Source organism: Coregonus lavaretus (genome assembly GCF_964263955.1).
Source record: "Coregonus lavaretus genome assembly, chromosome: 37".
In the NCBI taxonomy this organism is placed as follows: Eukaryota; Metazoa; Chordata; class Actinopteri; order Salmoniformes; family Salmonidae; genus Coregonus; species Coregonus lavaretus.
Window position 1 is genome coordinate 5206547 of NC_140024.1, and position 16262 is coordinate 5222808.

General features: G+C 42.0%; 1 protein-coding gene across 1 annotated transcript in view; it reads left to right on the plus strand.

Annotated features, from left to right (window-relative positions):
* Window positions 1–16262, plus strand: part of LOC311111286 (MAP kinase-activating death domain protein-like) — an 81317-nt gene that overhangs the window by 60914 nt on the left and 4141 nt on the right. The window contains exons 20-31 of the mRNA XM_084154001.1: window positions 1560–1663; window positions 2010–2093; window positions 2662–2820; window positions 3048–3180; window positions 5913–6033; window positions 6145–6250; window positions 6400–6510; window positions 7408–7515; window positions 7763–7927; window positions 8078–8150; window positions 8823–8929; window positions 11770–11839. Of these exons, the coding sequence (XP_084010127.1) occupies window positions 1560–1663; window positions 2010–2093; window positions 2662–2820; window positions 3048–3180; window positions 5913–6033; window positions 6145–6250; window positions 6400–6510; window positions 7408–7515; window positions 7763–7927; window positions 8078–8150; window positions 8823–8929; window positions 11770–11839 (1341 nt within the window). The remainder of the gene's footprint in view (window positions 1–1559; window positions 1664–2009; window positions 2094–2661; window positions 2821–3047; window positions 3181–5912; window positions 6034–6144; window positions 6251–6399; window positions 6511–7407; window positions 7516–7762; window positions 7928–8077; window positions 8151–8822; window positions 8930–11769; window positions 11840–16262) is intronic.

Sequence of the window (16262 nt, forward strand, 5' to 3'; positions counted from 1 at the left end):
TCCCCAACCTACCTATGTTTGTTAGTCACAAATGATTAAAAAAGTTAATATAAGTGATCATGTTGACATGGATAATTATTCTAGGACTATAGATCCATAATCTTGATTTGAGGTGTGTGCGTAACGTTCTGAGTAACTGAGTTACGCTTGCATATCTCAAATCAGGAGTCATAACATAGTGAGTTCCTCTTATTCTCCATATAGTTACTCTGACATATGTTTGCCATCAACTTGTTCCATTCCTATTCCCTGAGTTGTGAAATAGTCATTGGAACCGTAGTCTGTCAGGCCCTTACCCAATCCCAAACGTTCCCTTTTTTCCTGGGCTCTTGAGGTTCTATCAAGGTTAAGACAGTTGTGGCATTTCATTTAGCAAATGTGCGTTTCTGGAAAATCACTACATGGCAAGAAGGTAAATTGTACGTAGTCCAAAAAAAATTAACAATAAAAATAAAAAAAGATACCTGAGCCATGAATGAATACACAATAGTATGAGTACAAACATCCATTGCAGGTTTGTTGGCTGCATGACCAAATGTATCACAGAAGTCATGGTTAAATTTGCATTTAACTATTATAATTGACTGTACTTTCTTCCGATGTAAAGGTTTGATATCCTGGACTCTTCAAAATGTACAGATTGCAGGCCAGCATTTGTTTAATTGTAGATACATTTTCCTAGAGGTGCATTATGTGAGTCATAACAAGGTGTTTCTGCAACAACTGACTGGTATATTAACAACAGCGCTGTTGGTCAATTCTTTTCTAAAAGCAAACTTGTGCAGAAAATGATCTCCTATTTTGACTGTCCCTCAGTTTGTCTGCATGCCTAACTGCCTGATTCTGTGTGTCAATTTTTGTAACTTTGACCTCTTTTATATTGGTATCTCCCTTTGTCAATTACTGTTTGATCTCATCCATCAATATTCCTACTGATTTTGCACTCTCCAGTGGCCTCTAAATAGTCACATGCTTGGTCTTTTGAAAGCTGACAGCTGGGTCATGTTCATTAGGGCACAAGTAGCAATGTTTTGCAACAGAAAACAATTGAGATAGTATCTCTCTGTTTTGGGCCATTTTCTTCTGTTTTGGCCTACTGAACATGACTGATTATTATTTTTTGCTTCCTGAATATAAAAAAACATATATAGCTGTATATAGCTGTTGTAACTGTTGTTCATTGAATTCCACAACAAAAAAAGAGACTGAATGGAAGTGTCCCTATTGTAGGGCCAGTATTTCCGGTCAATCCCAAAGTTATGGTGTTAGAGTTCAGACACACCAATAGTGTTTGCTGGCCTAGAGTACCTTGCACCTCTGAACGTAATTTGCGAACCGAGTGCGCACCAATTTTACAAGGAGAATCGTGTGAAAAGTGTCGTCAGTCAGATCGGAAGAAGAATGCTAAATCCACATTCAGTGCGAGCCTTTCAAGTTAGGTCACCATCCCCCCCACCCCACCCCCCCTCTCTGCCAGTTGCCAATCATGTGACACTCAGTAAGGGGGCAGTGTGGAAGTGCGCATGGCACCTGTGCTGACAACAACATGTATCCTGCAGGAGCGGAGGGGGCTAAGAAACAGCACCCTGAGCTGACTGACACGGAGGAGAAGAAGTCCCAGATCAGTGCTGACAGTGGCCTCAGCGTCAACTCCGGATCCCAGGTCTGTTCTTTTCCAAAGCCAGCTCTTGTAACTAAGCAAAGAATGCACACATGGACTCTGACACTTGTTTCACATCGGTTATCCCCCAACTCTGGTGCTTGAGGGCCACAATGTCTGCTGGTTCTCATTCTTGCATTTTAATCTGAGTCTGATATAGACCTGGGAAACCAGGGTTGCAGACTGAGTGTTTGGATATTGATGGCATGGACTTGTGAATTAGTATTAAGGAGATTACAAAACACTGGAGTCACTACGGCCCTTGAGAAGAAGTTCATTTCCACTGTTTCTATATGCCTCTGTCTGCTCACCTTTCTCTTTCTCAGTCTTTCTCTGTCTTGCTTTGCAGAAGAGTGACACCGAGTCCGTGACCAGCACTGAACCGCCAGTCCTTACCAGAAGCACCAGCCAGGACTCAGAGGCCAGCACAGTGGTAGGGCATGGCCAACACAGAGAAACAATCTCACCCCAATCCTAAGCCCTTCTCAGCCTTACCTCAGTGTGGCTCATCCCAAGGCCCGCTTACTCCCAAAGCGCAATTTCTATCCTTAGTCTAGTCTTACAAGGTTTACACTCAAGGTTCCACAGACTCACTTAAGCTCAAGCCATACATCCCCAGTAACACTTATCCCAAACCAGGTTGCTTCCCAATCTTACTATATTCCGAGCTTGATTAATTTCTAGTATTTGCTAACTAGTCCTACTCATCTCTTGTCTTGCTTTGTCTCAGCCTGGCACAATGGCTCTTGCCAAAACCGTACGTGTCATACTAATCTACCTCATCCCCAGTGTCTCTTAGCTTTAGTGTAACTCAGTGATCCTCAAAACAACCTGTAGTATGGCAGCTCTCCAAGAGGTTACTGATCTAACTCTTGTCTCTTTAGGCCTTGGTCTAATGCATCCTGTGTGTCTTTTTTAGCCTTACTCAGTGTGAGTTATCTGTGTCTTAGTATGCCTGATATTCACTAGTCTCCTGACACTTTGACCCCTGACCCCTCCAGATAAGTAACAGCTCAGGGGAGACGCTGGGAGCTGACAGTGATTTGAGTAGCACTGCTGGGGAGGGCTTGGGTGGCAGGCAAGCCCCCCACCTCAACCTCTCCAGGGGAACACTGTCCGACAGCGAGATTGAGACCAACCCGGCCACCAGCTCAGTGTTTGTGAGTGGAAAATCCTTCCTGGCTGATCACACTGCTTGATTCACCAGTTAATATTAGTGCAAATGTTTTGTTTTTTGGGGCGTTTTCTAGATGTGCAAATGCATTCGCTGCGGCACATGAAGTCTGCCCATGGATGTCAATCTTGTAAATGCAGGGTTGAGGGACGAATCCAATTTTTTGGCAAGATGAAATTACCCCATGATTTATGTTTTGTTGTGTTTGCCCAGGGTAAGACCCAAAAGATGAAGCCTGGTGTGAAGGAGGCGAAGGCTAAACTTGTACCTGTCGTGGATAAGGGGCCTCCCGCCCAGCCCTTGGAGGACATCAGCATGAGGATTTACCTATGTGATGGCCTGCTGGGTACGTTCCAGATGACTGATGTTTTAGAAAGGCTGTGGTTTAATAACTTCTACAGTGTCTTCTTTAGTCTCCCTCTGTTCAACTTTGTGGTAAAAAGCTACAGTAAATATCTAGTAGACTCAGCGAGATGTTGCATGCACAAAGTAAACACAATATCAGGTAAATTTCAGCAACATCTAAGAGCGTTAAAGTGCGAGGTTAAAAACTTCTCCGCTGTCTTGCATCGTGCTCATCTCATATCTGCGGTGCTGCTCGTTGTAACGTCATCTCGCTGAGTCTACCTTTAAAGTGAATCCTTCCTATAAGGCAAAACACAGATATACAGTACCAGTCAAAAGTTTGGACACACCTACTCATTCAAGGGCTTTTCTTTATGTTTACTATTTTCTGCATTGTAGAATAATAGCGAAGACATCAAAACTATTAAATAACACATATGGAATCATGTAGTAACCAAATTCTTCAAAGTTGCCACCCTTTGCCTTGATGACAGCTTTGCACACTCTTGGCATTCTCTCAATCAGCTTCACCTGGAATGCTTTTCCCAACAGTCTTGAAAGAATTCCCATATAGGTTGAGCACTTGTTGGCTGCTTTTCCTTCACTCTGCGGTCCAACTCATCCCAAACCATCTCAATTGGGTTGATTGTGGATACAGCATTCCATCACTCTCCTTCTTGGTCAAATATCGCTTACACAGCCTGGAGGTGTGTTGGGTCATTGTCCTGTTGAAAAACAAATGACAGTCCCACTAAGCGCAAACCAGATGGGATGGCGTATCGCTGCAGAATGCTGTGGTAGCCATGCTGGTTAAGTGTGCCTTGAATTCTAAATAAATGACAGACAGTGTCACCAGCAAAGCACCCCCACACCATCACACCTCCTGCTCCATGCTTCACTGTGGGAACCGCACTTGCGGAGATCATCCGTTCACCTCCTCTGCGTCTCACAAAGACACGGCGGTTGGAACCAAAAATCTCAAATTTGGACTCATCAGACCAAAGGACAGATTTCCAACAGTCTAATGTCCATTGCTCGTGTTTCTTGGCCCAAGCAAGTCTCTTCTTCTTATTGGTGTCCTTTAGTAGTGGTTTCTTTGCAGCAATTCGACCATGAAGGCGTGATTCACGCAGTCTCCTCTGAACAGTTGATGTTGAGATGTCTGTTACTTGAACTCTGTGAAGCATTTATTTGGGCTGCAATTTCTGAGGCTGGTAACTCTAATGAACTTATCCTCTGCAGGGAGGTAACTCTGGGTATTCATTTCCTGTGGCGGTCCTCATGAGAGCCAGTTTCATCATAGCGCTTGATGGTTTTTGCGACTGCACTTGAAGAAACTTGAAAAGTTCTTGAAATGTTCTGCATTGACTGACCTTCATGTCTTAAAGTAATGATGGACTGTCGTTTCGCTTTGCTTATTTGAGCTGTTCTTGCCATAATATGGACTTGGATCTTTTACCAAATAGGGCTATCTTCTGTATACCACCCCTACCTTGTCACAACACAACTGATTGGCTCAAACGCATTAAGAAGGAAGGAAATTCCACAAATTAACTTTTAAGAAGGCACACCTGTTAATTGAAATGCATTCCAGGTGACTACCTCATGAAGCTGATTGAGAGAATGCCAAGAGTGTGCAAAGCTGTCATCAAGGCAAAGTGTGGCTACTTTGAAGAATGTCAAATATAAAATATATTTTGATTTGTTTAACACTTTTTTGGTTACTACATGATTCCATATGTATTATTTCATAGTTTTGATGTCTTCACTATTATTCTACAATGTAGAAAATAGTAAAAATAAAGAAAAACCCTGGAATTAGTATGTGTGTCCAGACTTTTCACTGGTACTGTGTGTGTGTATATATATATATATATATCTAATTCGTCAAACTCTTTCTCACTATTTGACTAATAAACACTGCATGAACTGTACTATAAAGCGTGAGGGTAGGTCTGAAGTGAGTGAGGTTGGGTCGATTTTATTTGTCCTTTCACTCCTTCCTGTGGTCTCTGTCTCTCTCTCTCTGCTCTTGGCTTGCCATTAACCCACTCAGCTCTGAGCTTAACCCTCTCTGCTCTGCTGCTCCTCTTCCTCCCTGCTGCGTGTCCCGGGAACGCCTTGCAGGGCGCGACAAGAGCTCCATGTGGGACCAGCTGGAGGATGCTGCCATGGAAACCTTCTCTCTGAGTAGGGCTGACCTCTCACCTTTTGACCTTCTATGTTTGTGCTTGGATGCAATGCCCACCTGGGCTCTGTTGCTCACTTGTGTATTGTCTGGTGCTGTGATGTGCTGCTTTGATCTTTACCGCCACTGGATTTCCCATCTCACTGAGTGGTTTGTATTGTAAACGATGTAGCAACGCTCCTATCTTCAAGTTAACAAGAGAACATGTCTCTTGGTTCTTGGTTTACAAAATATGTTTCAACAATCACATGGTCAGGTGTGTGGGTGTGTTTGTGTGTGTGTTCGTATAGATGTGTGTTCGTTTGTTTGTGGGTGTTTGTGTGTGTGCAGTTATGTAAGGTTCTGTGGGATCATGTGTCTGTATGTTTATGCATATCTACTGGTGAATGTGGGGTGACATGTAGTTGTCAGTGTGAAGGTGATTTTGACCTAGTGATGATTTTGTACACTAGTTTTTGTGTGCTGTTGTGATTGTGGTCATGATGTGTTTGTGTAAGTGTGTGTCCTTTGGACACAGATAAGCAGTGTGTGTTGTATTTGTGTAGGTAAGGAGCGCTCTACACTGTGGGACCAGGTCCAGTTCTGGGAGGATGCTTACTTGGATGCTGTCATGTTGGAGAGGGAGGGGATGGGCATGGACCAGGGACCTCAGGAGATGATTGACAGGTACAGGTTGCCTATTAGAGTGGATCTGTATTTTTGAAATGCCCATTGACAGCCATCCTTGTATAGCTGTGTTTCCTGTTTAGAGGCTGATGGTTACCACTGTTTACACAGATACCTGTCACTCGGGGACCACGACCGTAAGCGCCTGGAGGACGATGAGGACAGGCTGCTAGCTACTCTACTGCACAATATGATCGCCTACATGCTAATGGTTAAGGTGGGCCTATCGCACATGCGCACACACACGCGCACGTTTCACTGCGTAACCCCTGTATGTCAACTGCAGCAACTACAAATGTTCAGATAAGTAGGCATATCGCATATCTTCCAATGTCTCTTGCTAAGTTTGTCTGTCTGTCTGTCCAGTTGAACAAGAATGACATCAGGAAGAAGGTGAGGCGTCTGATGGGGAAGTCCCACATCGGCCTCAGCCATAGCCAGGAGATCAACGAGTGTCTGGACAAACTGGCTAATTTGGTAAGAAAGAACCAAGGATTCTCTCTCTTCAATAAAATAGGAGCCACTAAGGCGGTCAACTGTTCTACCAAGTGGCGTAAAGAGGCAATGTTTTATGTGGTCCTTCGAGCCAGATCCTTTTATGCAACATGTTTTTAGTGTGTGTGAGAATATCAGTGTTGCTGATACAGTATCTCTGTTTAACCATCTAGAGTCTAAGCCCGGGATTAAACATTTGATTTGGCATTACTGCTATTAGCCCATAGAAAAGCACTGAATAACAGATTGAAATCAAAATGAAGTTCTGTCCTATATCTGAGAGATATAAGAAATATCTTTTTTTTTCTTCATATATTTAACCCCTTATTTTAGGCACTAAACAGTCTCCATATATACTTCCATTGATTTTTTTAAAAACTGGTACCGGGGACCTTCAGATGAGTGTTGTGAGGCTTGTGGGCATCCTAGAGCAAAACAACCGACATGTACGTGTTCGTGAGAGATTTCCACAGAGGGGTTATATTACTGTGTAGCCAAAATTGTTCGGAGGCTACAGACAGAAGTTGGCAGAAGAGGCTGTACCAACTTCGTAGAGCAAAACGGAGAACACCATCGGGTTCGTGAGAGTCATCTTTCCCCAGAGGGGTCATAATAGTTTCATAGGCCAGACCGATTTTCGAGATGTCTCATGGTCTGACAAACACCGTTCTTCTAATTCTGCCACCTTTCACCACAGATGTGGAAGAGTGATCTCGCGGATGCGGTGGATTGAGACACAGCCCATGCAAATAAAAACCTGATATCTCTAGCTTAAACAGACGCATTTTGATGGGGATGTATTTATTATGTTAATTAGATTTCCACAGGGCCGCAGACATTGTAGGAGAAGGGTTAAAGTCTTGTTCACTTACATTTCAGAATGGCCGCGAGCTGTCCATCAGACCTAGCGGAAGCCGTCACATCAAGAAGCAGACCTTCGTGGTGCATGCTGGGACAGATACCACAGGGGACATCTTCTTCATGGAGGTATGAGAAAGACGCTTTCAGCATTCACTTTCCCGGACCTTCCTTGTACATAGGCCTTGTTCATATTTGTTTGTGTTCCAGAGATGCATGAAGGCCTGACAAGAGTATTCGAATAGATGAAATTTACCGATCGTTGTCAAGAACTGTCAAAACTCTGCAATTTGTAGTTTCAGTACATCTAGCGATTAGCTCTACAGTGGATATCAAATAATTGCATCTTTTGCCTCTGTTCATTTCCCCCATTCAGGTGTGTGACGACTGCATAGTCCTGCGCAGCAACATCGGCACAGTGTATGAGCGCTGGTGGTACGAGAAGCTCATTAACATGACCTATTGCCCCAAGACCAAGGTGCTGTGTCTGTGGAGACGCAATGGCCAGGAGACCCAACTCAACAAGTTCTACACCAAGAAGGTGAGCCTTTATCGTCCGCGCTTCGAGTACTGGAATGCGACTAGCAATTATGAACACCATGATATCCGTGTTGTGACGTTGATGTCAGACTTTCTATAGCCACTTTTCGTATTCCATTCGTAATCTGAATTGAAATGTTTTGTTGTCTAGTGTCGCGAATTGTATTACTGTGTGAAGGACAGCATGGAAAGGGCTGCTGCACGACAAAAGAGCGTTAAACCAGGTATGTGTGTGTGCACATTGGCTGGACTCTCCTTCTTCGAGGCAGCACCAATGTATTCTTGCCCTGCTTTTTTGAAAATGTATAGCCCTAGGGCAGTGGTATTCTGGGTCCTGACCCCTAGTGGGGGTGTGGAGGAATTGCAGTGGTGTTGGCCAAAAATATAAAAAATACAAATATAAAAAATTAAGAGTACCGATTATTGGAAAGGGCAATATACAAACGTTTTTGATAATTTGAAAAATAAATGTTATTGAGTAAATGTATTTATTGGTTTCTTTTCATTTTGATAAGATTAATGAATTGAAGGTTATTTGTTCATGTGAAAATGGAAATGTACCGATTTTAAGGTTGTGTCGTCACATTTGGCCAAAAAAATTGGGTCCCCGATGAAGAAGTTTGAATACCACTGCCTTAGGGGCTAATAGCAGTTAGTAATAGTGTATAGTCTATGGAAAAGGATAACTTTTGGGTGTAGGAATAACTGAGTGAAGGTGAGCTCTAGACTACTGCTTTATTGTCCAATAAATTCTTTAACCATTTGAGTCAATCAGCTCAGTTGGCCAAGTAAAGACTTTTCTATCTGTCATCACTAACACATTTCGAAAGAGATGTACAGCGGAATGGATAGGAGAGGGATCTTTTCGTTGAAGTGATCTGCCCCTCTCTCCATAGGTCCAGAGCTGGGTGGAGAGTTCCCTGTGCAGGACATGAAGACAGGCGAGGGAGGACTGCTACAAGTTACCCTGGAAGGCATCAACCTCAAATTCATGCACAGCCAGGTAGGAGGCCTGTATTACCACATATATATATATATATATATATATATATATATATATATATATATATATATATATATATATATATATATATATATATATATATATATATATATATATATATATACACACACACACACGCAAAACCACTTAACCTCGTTCCACCCACCTCAATTCTTCTCCTCTTTCTGTTTTCTTTCTCTCTCACACAACTGTGGCTCACTTCCTCTAAGGTCCCTTTAAAAGAAAGAGAATCGAAGGCATTTAGGGTTGTTTATCTTTGACATTGATAAATATTTTATAGCCTACTGAATTGAGTGCAAAAGCAGAGTACATTTTGAAGTTACTTCAGTCACTGTTTTGATCAGGACCCTAGAGGAAGAACACATTTTTGTGCTTTGTCTTTCTATGATTTAGAATATGTTATGTTTTATTTGTGCAGTCACTAAGATGTATGTTTCAAGATGAAAACCCATATCCACTTAAACATTTCTGTTAATACTTAGCATTCTTAATTGTGGTGCCCAAACCTTGTCGTCCGTTTGTGTGTGTGTGTGGGGGAAGGCGAATATTCTGTTTGTGTAAGAGAGATTTGTGCATCAGAGGTAAGACAGATGACCTTGTGCAAAGACTTTTCATTAATAATTGTCATTTTATTTTACCGTTCTTTAAATTTTTGTCCCCTTAAAATCCCTTGACCTGCATATTAAAGTTAGATGAATAATACCTCTTCAAGTATTCACAACTTTTGGGGTTGGGGCAATTCCATTTCCTGAATCAACTTGCGTAAGAATATAATTGACCTCAGTCCTTACCACTGTCACAAGTAGATCTTTTTGGACCCAAAGGAAATGCTTGGATCTGAAATAACAATTATACAATTGCTCCGCCAATGATTGAGGGTCATAGGAGTGGCACTCATTTAATATAAGCAAAGTGAAGAAACACACTGGACATATCACACTGTAGAATTGGGGCAAAAAACGCATTGAATCAACAGAGCGGAATGCCTACTCATAAGATAATACTAAATTGTAGTAGAATTGAAAACAATGTTTTTGACCACTACATTCTTTATGAAAGGTCCTAGCTCTTTGAACTGCTTTCTTGATTTCTATAGATCACACAGCGCACCTAGTTGAAAGGAGTTAAGGCTAGACGTTGCAGTGGCCAATCGAGAGTGTATCTGATTGTGCCTTCTTTTTGATGCAACACTTCAACACATTGGTCTAATTTGAGCCACCTAACAGGTTAGAACACATTGCTATGGTTGAAGAACAGTTACATCATCATCATCATCATCATCATCATCATCATATAGAATTGAACAAGGGTACAAGAGTCATAAGGTTGTAAAACCCTTTCCCTACTACAGACACTTAGCCTAACTTACCTTTTAGGAACAACGCATACGTTTGTGCGATAATGGTCATAGCTCTCATTGAGATGCTGCTTGGCAAATTCAAACCACCTAGTTTTCCACCGTCAGCTCTACAGGAGCGTATGCACCAGTAGTAGATGTCATATCCATAGACATCATTCATGCAATAAAAATAAGAAACACTTAACTGTCTTGTTGTAAAGAACTTTTTCATATAATAGTTAATGCCAACCCATTACATTTTGCCAGTGCAGGCCTACCCATGCTTCCAGTGTCAGACATGGGTCACCGTAGGGTTAAATACGTGGGCATGTTTGATGTTAGAGTGGTGAGGTTGTTATAGGTGGCAGCCTGTTTTGTTGGGGAGGCGATGTGGCGGACTGCCCTCTTGTACCTGTTCTACTGAGCTGTTGGTGCCAGCCCTCGTTGCAGGAGGAAGGGGCATGGAGGGCATTGGGGGCGGGAGTGGGTTCCCAGCGGTCAAAACTGGTTGACATTATGTAATTACAACCATACTCTTGGTAAATTGGTAGTAATTATGTCATTTTCTGGGTTAGGCCCAGGATCAAACCAAAACAAGTCCAGCTGTTAAAAGTATAGACTAGACCAACTTTCAGTAGTTATCTTTCCACCTTTCGTAGTTTAGTTTAGCACTTCCAGTATAATTTTCTGTGATGGGTATATTGTATTGGCATTGATAGCTGTTAATACGTCAAGTCCGGTCCATTAGGTTGATTGTTTTTGGGGGATAGTGCAGCGCCCTCTTTGAGCGCCGTCCAGTGTTTGTGCTGTTCTGTCCGATAATAATCCAAACCGTTTCTCTTCCATGCTCTCTCCACCTGCAAGGAGCGGAAGGTATACAACCTCTGCTGTGTTTGCTTGTTAGCGATTATGACATTTTTTGGTTGGGTTCTTTTTCCTCAATTCTCTATTAGCTGTGTGTGGCAAACTTAATTTTATGTGTCCTCATCTCTGTTTTCATATGGAATTTCCATGTATGCTAAGCATTACATGGGCCACAGTGCATTTGCATTAGTAGGGAAAACAGAAATTAATTAGCAGTCACCATTGCTTCACTGTTGACAACAAATGGCCACAATAGCTTTGCTGATGCACACTAGCTAAGGCACTATAGTGCGAACAAATTGCCATTTTATAGTTTCATTCAGCAAGTAATCATTAATAGCACTCACTTCATAGACCTTTCCACAATGCAGTTCTACTCACCTAACCCCAGCCCATGTAAGCATTCAAACATGGAAACTTCTGTTTTGTGCTGTCGTATTTCTTTTTGGTAGCGTTTAAAAGCTTGCATACCATCTTCTGTCTTTTTTTCCCTTTTAGTATTGACTAGATGAGAATTTAATGTTGTTCATTTTCTATCTGAAATGTTTAATTTCAGCCTGTTGTCATTGAGTTGCTAATGTTCTGTCTTGTTGTTTTTGTTTGTTTTTTGTTTTAGGTTTTCATAGAGCTGAATCACATTAAAAAGTGCAATACTGTGAAGGGAGTCTTTGTCCTGGAGGAATTTGGTAATTACCCCATCTATTGATTCTAGGTCTGTACTCGACACGGCAGTAACTCAGGTTCACGACAAACGCAACGCTGACGCACAGAAATGGCAACTGTAACGACTCAGGGTTCAGTGGATTCACAGCAACTCTTGCTTACCTCGGGGCAAATATAGTCAGTGCTAGAGTTAGCTAGTTTCATTTGGCAATTGAGAAGTCCAGCCCTCACAAATATGAATGTTTGTTTAATTTCATATTTATTGCTGATTTATAAAATAAGACAAAACAGTCCTATTTGTGAGATTTCTGTCTTTATTTGCTGTCATTTCATTTTGTCCAAAAGTGTTTTTAGTTTTTAACCATGAGGTCTTAGGAGTCAGATCTGCCGTGTTATGATAGAAGACTTGATGCACAGCTTGTTTCTGCATCAGACTTTCGTAAGGATCAAATGTTGGAAATTAGAGCTTTAGAGTAGGAAATTGTTTTAGGGTTCACTCGACCAAATAAGATGGTATGTGCATGAGAGGGAAATTCATCAAAGCCCAGAGCAGAGGGAAGCGCAGCCACAGATCTTATTTTAACTGTTTTCAATGCTCATTAAGAATAAAGGACACATACGTTGATTATGTTCTCAGCTCGCAGTTGAAGCTGAATTATCTTGAAAAATGGTTTAATTTAGATTCCTAGAGGGGACTTCATCTACTTGCTCGATCCTCAGGATAGAAGGATGCTAACTTGTTGGAAATGGCCACATCTGGGTTGTGTTGAGTAGGCACGTTCAGGTAGTATCTCAGCCATTTCAAAACGTTTTCGCTCAATGGTGCCTACTAAATGCGATTAGTGATTCCTTTCCTGAGACCAGAGCTAGTGTTTAGATATTTAGAGCATTTCCTTCAAGATGTGTACAGTAGATGGTTTATCGTGGCTTAGTATACAGCCATATTTGAAACAGATAACCAGTGACCAGTAAGATTGTTAGGAGAGGCCTAGATCTGTGAGGGGATAGCCCCCATCTATATCAGCGCTGGACTGGGTTACTGCCGTGTCTCTGTGCTGCTTTTGTAATGCGTTACCCTCATCCTTGCCACTATGAAAACCTTCATTCTCCAGCAGGTAAAGTGCTGTCACCTTTCTCTTCTCCTTTCCTCACTTAAGAGCATTCCTCCTCTCCGTTCCCACCTTCTCTCATGCCCCTCATTCTTTATGCAGAATCCCCCTCGTTCCTTTCTTGTACCCTTGGCTGAGTTTCTGCCTGTCCTGACCGTTTATGAAACTGAAACTTTCTGCTCCTCTCCATCACTTCAAAAAAGCAAACCCCTCTAGCGTTGTTTTTGCTTTGGGGTTTTGAGACCAAGAAACCTGGCTACTTTACTTGACAATGTGGGGAGCGGAGGGTTTTGAACTGCCCCCATCCCCTCCCCTCCCCCTTTTTTCCGACCCCTACCTATCTCTGTCCCCTCTTTCGTAGGTTCACAGTTACTAATGAAAAGTCTGTCCTCCGACACTGGCTTTGAACTTGGTCTAGGGAGTTACGCCTCATTAAAAGGACACTCAGGGATTTTGGCAATCTACTTCCCCAGAGTCAGATGAACTTGTGGATACCATGTTTATGTCTCCGTGTCCAGTATGAAGGAAGTTAGAGGTAGTTTCGTGAGCCCATACATTTCCAGTCATTGCTCCAACGCTAGTTAGCAGTTGTGCTAGTTAGAACGTCATTCAAACTGCACGCAGAGACATAAAAATGGTATCCATGGGGGAGTAGATAAAGGGCCTCAATGGCAAAATCCCGAAGTATCCCTTTAACAGTTTATGTATTTGTGATGTCTTTAAGCGTTCAGTTTCTTGGTTAACACACTTTGTTTTTTCCCTATAATGTCCTGCTTCGTTTCTTTCCCATTCTCCACATTGTTTTACATTGTAATTGTTGTTGCTGTACACATTTGCTCGCACTGTGTGACTCATGCACAGTCTCAGATTTTTTGTATTTTCAAGCCATGTGTGAGTGCTTTCCTTTTCCGTGGGCCACGGCTACAAACAGTTGAATCTATTCACCAAAACAAATCTAGGAACAGTAAGTAATGGGGGCAGGAAAAAGCACTTTATAGGAAACAACAGAACTATGTATTTTTATCAGGTGAGAAACTGAGCCAGCTCATACAGGTATACTGTTTAACATGTACCACAAGGATAAAGCTGGCGGCAAGCTAGAAGCGAGGTCGAAGTTTGGGTGGTTCTCGCAAACGAAGCAAAATAAACAAACTAGCCAGCTGTTTGTCAGAGCTGTTCGCAGTTGGCCGCTCGCTGTGGACTGGGCAGATGTAGTTCTCTAACTTTGCGAACTCATCTCTGGTGAACTATGCAGACAGTCATCAAGATGGTAGTCCGGTATGCAGACATGATGGAAACATAACCAAACTGTCCCCGAGTTATATTCACATGAGCAGTTTTCCATAGTTAGCTTGAAAGATGATAGCTAGCTAACTAACTTAGCTGTGGATGTTTGCCAGTCAGCATAGCTTGTAGAATACTATGCATAATGCGCTGGGAGTGCGACCCTAGCCATGTGTCTTCAGTCAAAAAGACGATGCAAGCCCGTTGATTCACTGAACACTTTAATTCCACAGTAACCAGAATAATGGTGAATATGTAGTACTAAAGATGTGTGTGTGGTATCTACTAGAGAAAGGGAATGATAATACAATATTAGTAATATATAAGGATTCACTAGATAAAATATTATGACATAGGTATACAATAGTAAATAAGCAGGGGAAATATGCATAAACATACAGAAAATAATATGCATAAATAGTAATAAGGAATGTATACATAAACATAATGGCAAGAATACCTGCGTTTTTCTGGATTTTTTTGTTGTTATTCTGTCTCTCACTGTTCAAATAAACCTACCATTAAAATTATAGACTGATCATTTCTTTGTCAGTGGGCAAACGTACAAAATCAGCAGGGGATCAAATACTTTTTTCCCTCACTGTAGCTGGGTAGCTAGTTTATAGTTTGGTAGTTTATTCCAATACATTTCAGAATTCCAAAAAATATGTTTTATGAATCTAGCTATGTTTTATAGGCTCCTCACTACGAGACTAAGCCAATTTTCTAAAGCTAAAATCAATGTCGTCTATATATCTTTTTAGCAAGCTAGCTTCATATTTTTTTCTGACATGCCGAAAATGCAGCCACCAGAGTTTGACGCGACTACAGTTTGCATTGAATTGTGGGTCATATCAACCCTAGAAGTGACCAAAGTTCTTCACTCGCTCTGTCGAGCTAAATCGAGGGCCGAGGGGGCAACGTTTGTAAATTGGACCTCCACTTAAGATGCCATTCAAACTGCATCCGGTTTCAATGGGGATTCCCCCGAGGGAAAGTTGCTAGACCAAGGGCGGAGGGGGTAAAAATAACGTGTTTGGACTGCAGCCTAGTGGGTGCCGCATTTCCCCATAGAGAATAACAGGCATAAATGGCGAACTGCCTAAATGGCCTACAGTTACGTTTCTTCCACCTGAGTGAGTCTGACCACAAATCAGAGACCACTATGATGATGCACCAAATGTGTTTGGATACTTTTTGTCTTCTACTCAGTAGTGGTGCATGGGTAAAATCACTTGGGAAGCCAAGCCAGAAAAAAAAGCCATATTACAACCTATGTGTAACTGTAAGTCGCTCTGGATGGTTCTAATCCCCGAGCCGACTAGGTGAAAAATCTGTTGATGTGCCCTTGAGCAAGGCACTTAACCCTAATTGCTCCTGTAAGTCGCTCTGGATAAGAGCGTCTGCTAAATGACTAAAATGTAAATGTAAATGTATGGATAAGATGACTAAATGACTAAAATGTAAATAATTGCATTGTTTGCTTTATAACCTGTTAGGCCTATATATCACGGTTGCAAGGCAAATGAACTAAGGCCGAGACAATAAAAAGACAGTGGCAGAATAAATTCAACCAGGGGTGCAACTTTCACTGGGGGGGGGGCAATTCTGACATTGCATTTTTGTCCCCCCCAGTCTAATCATTGGAATGTGATACAAAAACTAGGCAACGGTGTGCTTTAGGACCATGCGGAGGCCTCCGAGCAGTCGGGTAGGCTGTTTGGAGTGTTTATCGACTGGATTATAAAAAGTGTCCCCCCTACTTCTAAAACCAAAGTTGCGCCCCTGAATTCAACCACACCTTTGTTTCATCACAAAACCGGAGAGCAACCTCTGTCAGTTGAAGTCCACAAAGCATATTGCATGTAACAAACCGTTACCTGACCTACAGCATGGTCAAGCAAGTTAATGTTTATGACATTTTCGGACTACTAAACAACTATTGATTTAGAACTACGGAGAGTTACCGCAAGTCGCAAAGAAAACAGGAGCTGCCTCCACTATTCCAGCACCATTTCAACTTCAACATCATCAAATCACCTCTGCTTAGTCT